The sequence below is a fragment of the Gossypium arboreum genome, chromosome 5 (genome assembly GCF_025698485.1).
Source record: "Gossypium arboreum isolate Shixiya-1 chromosome 5, ASM2569848v2, whole genome shotgun sequence".
Taxonomy (NCBI): Eukaryota; Viridiplantae; Streptophyta; class Magnoliopsida; order Malvales; family Malvaceae; genus Gossypium; species Gossypium arboreum.
In genome coordinates, this window is record NC_069074.1 from 19,153,783 (window position 1) to 19,159,982 (window position 6,200).

The 6,200-nt window shown below is 30.1% G+C and overlaps 1 protein-coding gene across 1 annotated transcript; it reads right to left on the reverse strand.

The window, feature by feature from the left end:
• Nucleotides 1–107: 107 nt before the first annotated feature.
• LOC108452773 (serine carboxypeptidase-like 2) lies at nucleotides 108–5,250 on the reverse strand. Its single transcript, XM_017750566.2, has 14 exons — nucleotides 4,966–5,250; nucleotides 4,743–4,888; nucleotides 4,085–4,161; nucleotides 3,861–3,983; nucleotides 3,647–3,749; nucleotides 3,539–3,576; nucleotides 2,734–2,835; nucleotides 2,564–2,650; nucleotides 2,353–2,496; nucleotides 2,186–2,257; nucleotides 1,949–2,067; nucleotides 694–807; nucleotides 545–590; nucleotides 108–417 (listed from the first exon to the last, which is right to left on the reverse strand). Exons 1-14 carry the CDS (start codon nucleotides 5,076–5,078, stop codon nucleotides 334–336), a joined length of 1,368 nt encoding a protein of 455 aa, XP_017606055.2. The 5' UTR covers nucleotides 5,079–5,250; the 3' UTR covers nucleotides 108–333.
• Nucleotides 5,251–6,200: the final 950 nt, after the last annotated feature.

Below are 6,200 nucleotides of genomic sequence, written 5' to 3' on the forward strand. Positions count from 1 at the left end.
GGATTATGATGTTCTTAGTTTCAACAGAGAGTAATGTCATAATCCTTCCTTTTACTAGTTGTTTTCAGTTCACTATTGATTCTGTCGGTCTTTGAGGCAGAACTTGCTTTGATCCTAAGTCCTTGAAACTCTCTTATTTCCCTGCTTTTCTTAATATACCAATGATGAACCTTACCAATGTGAACTAGGTAAAATTAATTGATTTGTTTCACCTAGGCAGATAGCAACGAATTACTATTACAAATAGCATGATGGTTCAAATATTCTAGCTTACATATTCCTTAGTTCTGGCATGCTATATCATCTCTATTATGATGATGATGGTGTTCTCAATCACAAAGGCTGTCCAGATATCCACCTTGTAAACATTGCAAAACATTCTGCAGGCTTGTACTCCGGAGCCGTATGCCCTCCTCCCTACAAATTCAACCAAACTAGTTAGAGGGTAAATATAAAGATGATGAACATCAACAAATTGCCCTTTAATTTTCATTGAAAGACTGAATTAGAAAAAGAAACATATGTGGAAGAGCAACTTCCTCACCTTGACTGTAGCAAACGTCATCCTGTTAGAATAGGTCCTTGTATATCTACACATTTTGGCCATTCCAAATCTCAATTAGCTTCTCTCTTACATCCAAATTTCAAATAAATAAATTAATTAGAAAAACTCTCAATGATACGTAGACTGACCCTGCAACTTGGCTTTGCACCATCCATGGTCGCCAATCATCAATAATTTGATAGTTCAGAAATCTTATCCATGCTTGAGTTGCCAAGTGCGGCACCACCATGTCATGGTCGCCACTGCATGGAGATGAAAAAGACAACTATACTTCAATTGTATCAAATATAATTATCTATGATGTATATTACAGCATGAGCTTGAATTTTTCTTTGAATTTTTCTTTGAACTGACCAATATAGTATTTATTGTTCATTATATTACTGAATTTGCCACTTAAATATTTCTTTTATTATTTATAAGCTTTTTATCACATTTATAGATATGAATTTTAGTTTTACTAAAATATTTGTTTGAATAAATTTACTTCATAATAAACAATTCTAATTTAATTAATTTTAAGAAAAGGAATTTATAGAATAATAAATAAAAAACTTAAACTTTCCATTGAATCAATTTATATTTAAATTATTATATTTCCATTAACCCAAAAAAAAAAAAACTAAAAAAACTGTTATTTTAGTTTTAAATAACAATGTTAATTTTTTATGAAATATGTAATTTTATATTTCATATATAAAGTTTTATGAATAATACAATTATATAATCTAAAATGATATAATTATAATTAAGATAACTATCCTATACACTCCTAGTAGAATTGAAAAAATTTCACAAACAAGTCTAGGTTGATGTCATTTGTTTTAGGGTATAATAAAATAATAATTAAATAATTACAAAATACACTTTGTATCATCTTAAATCCACTTAAATTTTTTTTTACTTCACGACAGTGGATAGATTAATTACCTTTATAATTATATTAATTATATATTATTGTTGCAATATATCAAATTTTTATAATTTGTACAAATTATTTAATAATGATTATGAGTTTTTATTAATACTATATTTGAATAATTAAAATAATTCCTAGAAAACAAAATAATTAATATAGGCTATTTATGATTGGAATATATTATTTTGAATAATGTCAGTTTGTATTAATTATATAAAATAAAATTATATTGTATATTGAATATGATAAAATACTTTAATTATGATTTGATAATTTATTATTATAACATTCGGATTGTTATATAAATTAATATATTTTAATTATATTTAATCATTTAAATAATGAATATTACTTAACAGTAATTATAGTAATTAAAATATATTGTTTAAAAATTAATTAAAAATTAAACGGGTAGAATCATGTAATATATATAACATTAGAAATTAGTAAAATAAAGTACCCACCTGTATATTAAATAGCGATAGCCTTTGGCGCTGAGGTTTGCATGATACGGCAAGCTGGTTGGGACATCATTGTTATAAGGTAATCCATGATTGCACCGTAGCCACTTTCCTATGCTCCCCTACATCAAATCACAATAGTTGCTTCTTTTAATTCTACAAAAAGACGCACAACAACTTAAAAATAAAGAAAATAGCCGAAAGTGTTGAGATACATCAATTGAACCAATGATGTCATACCTTCCTAATGTGGAGAGCATTTCGGACATTATCATCGTTAGCCCAATAACGACAGAGGTAGTATGCATAAGTCTGCGGACAAATAAGTTAAAAAAAAAAAAATCAAATTTAAGTGCAAGAGAGGAGAGCCTAAAACTAGTGAGCATGATCGAAAATGTGCCATTTACACGACAAGCAAGCGGAGGAAGTGGCTCATCATTAAGGAGTTGGTGTCCATCAAGATAACGCCTTCGACCGGTCTTTCTTGGTTTGGGGGAATCCAAACCACAATCAGGTTCCAAAATATGGGCACTGTTGATTCCTGATATACACTGAGAATTGCAATATCATTAAAAAGTTCCTTTTAAATTTATAAAAAAAAAAAATTCATGCATATACCTCATCCAAATATTGAATATCTGCTAAACACGCCTTGTTATTAAGATTTACATTTTGATATTGTCCATTACAGTTTCTCTTCAATGACTGAAAAAAAAGGTCAATAACTCATTGCTTGGTAACAATCTTGTTTTTTGGGCGGTGAAAAAATATGAATTTAATAAATTTACCTCATAGAGCTCATCAGAAATTAGTCCCATTCCATAAACATATGGAATCTTAAGTTTCTTTTCAAGATTAGGCACTGTTTTAGGGTTACCCAATATGTATCCCTAAAAGCAATATAGAAAAAATATTGTCAAGTATATTCCAATGATTTAAGCATGTCCATGTTAAATATTACTACTATCTATGAAAACCATATTATTTCAATCTTGTTAGTATATAGACGCAATGCAGTCCTAACCCATGAATTGAACTATCAAATTGAAGAAATGAACATATACATTAGATTTTATATAGAATGTTTGAATATATTTTAAACTTGAATTAGTGCGGCTCAACCTACATCTTTTTTTTTTTTTTTGTTTATTCTTATTCAAGGATAGAGTCGGGATTTTACTCCAAGGGGATGGAACTTTTAAATCCGAACAACCTAATACAATTATATCAAATACAATTTGACCAAGGGGGCGAATATTATACAATGTGTGCATCAAATCTAAAATATATGATAATTTGTATATAAAATTAAAAATTTGAAAATTCCAAGGGGAGACCACTCTGCGCCCCTGGATCCATCCCTACTCTTATTTCTCTTTCCTACTAAAGAATTTAATATCCAAGAATTCTCGATTGTTGTTTGTTTGATCCCAGACTTAATAGACTATAAATTTATCTTAAAATAGTTTAGAAAATGGGAATGCATTTAATCTACAAATAAGACACTATTTCATTGGAGTAAATTATAAGCATCAGTGATTGCATTTTTTTTCTTTAAACAGAAGAAGCAGAGTATCGCAGCAAATCTCAAACCTGTAGATGGATTATGGGTTTAATACCTTCTTCGTTTCCTGCATGATGACAGGGGGAAATGAAAAGTGCTAACTTCATCTCTACAAGATGTTAAGGTCAGGGTTTTACCATTTGAGATCTCTTGAGCAAGGACTGGGACTGGAATCCCAGAATACGAGTCCCCACTAACATAGACTGGATTCAAAATGAAGTCTGGATGAGCCATCAGCCACTGTATTCAAATTTGAGACCTTCTATTTCAAATAAATGATTACATTTACATACACATGTAACACTGATTATCTACTTTAAATTAATGGTCGCTGAACCGAAGAAAGCTGACCTTACGAAGAAATTGATGGAGATGGTGAACTTGTTTCAAGTCACCGGTTTGTGCAGCGCGATTGTTTCTAGCATAGGAGAAACCTGTGCCTACTGGTGAATCTATAAATACGATGTTTGACACCTGAAAATATATCATCATTGTTCAAGCTTCGTTATTAGTAATCTTAAAACAAAAACCACAACAACAACGATCTGGTTGAGTAGATGATATGATTTGATCACCTTTGTCCATGCGTATGGGTTGTAAACCAACGTAGGCAAGCTTCCATTGTACACGTCGACCTTGAATTTCAATGGACCTGCAACGCTGATTTCAATTTGATGATCCTATTTGGATATCAACTTATCCTCTAAGATCTGACTTTAGAAACAAATTTGATACATGTTATTTGTTGATAATTTTGAAAATTTCGGACACATTAATATAAATGTAAAATTACTACTCATCGAAACAAAGGTTAACATGCAAACAACTTTTAAATTAAAAAGAAATTAACTTTTAAATCTTCATTAGACCTAAATTAGTCATTGTTGATTATTGATTTTGGAAAGAAACAATTTTTTTTTCAAGTGTTTAAGCATATTTCGAATATACTGTATTTTGATGGTGTCTGATTTTATTTCTAGTTGATATTTAATTTTATTTATAATTTTTTTAACATGTCTTAAAAAACATTGACACTTAAACACAAATCTGACACTTGAACAATCATTGTGCTTCACAGTTAGATAGTCCATCAAATAAAATTCCATTCATTCTTGGGTTCTTAGATATGAAGCATCTGGTCGTTGGGGGCACAAAATTTAGGTTTGCAATCGGAAGTGTCCCTTTTTCTTTAAGCAAAGAACATGTAATTTAGTGGAATATGGGTGGGATTACCAATTTCGAAAACAAGACCAGAGAAGGCAGAGCAGCCAGGGCCACCAGTCAACCAAAACAAAAGAGGGTCGTCTTCAGGTTTCCCCTCCGACTTCACAAAGTAGTAAAAGAGTTGAACTTCTTCTGAATCACCCACACCAACATACCTGACAGAAAGCAACATATACACCCATCAAACAACTATATATCTCCACAACCAAAAAGAGGGTAAAATTTATGTTACCCGGTTTCAAGTTCAAAAGGAAGAGTTCCTTCAAATCCTGGAAGAAACTTGACAGCAGAACCATAAGCCAAAGCGAGCTGAGAAAGATAGAAGAAAAACAATAGGAGGGCCATCTTATGATGTGTTAAGCTGCCACTAACAACTTAGCTCTTCAACCATGGTATCTTATATTAGTTTCACATTCAGAACGTACGTGGGATGAGCTCTTTTGAATCGTCACAACACGAGAGCGGCTACACGTTTTTGTTTGTGTTTGTATTTTATTTATGTGAATAAAGTCAGTGGCTATGATTTATTGGTTTGGCTTTCGTCCAACATCTTCAATGGACATTCTGACAAAATTGAAGTGAAACAGTCGGGCGGTCATTGTCTATCCTTAATGTTTACATTTTGTATACGTGTTTGTATTTTAATGAGTCTAGAATTCAATCCATTGTTGAATTTAAATGCGTTTGTTTTTTTATTTAAGATTTTAATCCAACCTTTGAACCTATCCAATCATTTTAACTTGATAATAATTTTAATGTAAGCTTAATAAGATAGTAATTTTTTATAGAAAACATATGAATTAGAATTTTAAATGAAAAATTAATAGTATTATTTTTAAAAAATTTTAAATAGACAAATTCAATTTCAAATTTTGTCATTGCACAAAATATTTTAACTCTTTTGGGTTTAATTTGAAACCTTATTAAATTGTTTGTTTTATATTATATTATTTTTAGGTAAATTATACTTAAGGTTATTAAATTATTAATAAATTTATGGTCTGTTGTTCAATTTAAAAATTATAAAATAGTTATTGAATTAATAAAAGATTTTCATTTAAGTTACTAAACCATCTAAACTAATAAAATTAAAAACAAGTAGAGTATATATAGGAAAGAGAAAATGACCATTGGAGAAAAAATGTTGGTCAACTAGCAGATGGTCCCAACAATTTATATAATTTTTTTAAAAAAACCCAGCATTGGAACGAGACAGCACCACGTGGTGAAAATGTACTTTGTAAAACGCATTTTCACTCTCTCTCTTGCATGTCACTTGAAAGCGCGCTCTACAAGACGCATTTTTATCCTACCCTGTGCCATGTCACCTGAAAGCATGTCTTACACGTCATATTTTTACTTTCTCTATTCAAAATTGGTCTATTTCCCTAATTTCCAAATAAAACAGCTTAAAAACCTAATTGTTGTTTTAAACCAATATATATGCCTAATTTTGCTAAATATGTT

Coding starts and splice junctions, on each gene's coding strand:
- LOC108452773 (XM_017750566.2), bottom strand. CDS start 5,078: ATGGCCCTCCTATTGTTTTTCTTCTATCTTTCTCAGCTCGCTTTGGCT. Junction 3,750..3,860: donor TCCATCAATTTCTTCGTAAG/GTCAGCTTTCTT, acceptor ATTTGAATACAG/TGGCTGATGGCTCATCCAGA. Junction 591..693: donor GTGCAAAGCCAAGTTGCAGG/GTCAGTCTACGT, acceptor CAAAATGTGTAG/ATATACAAGGACCTATTCTA.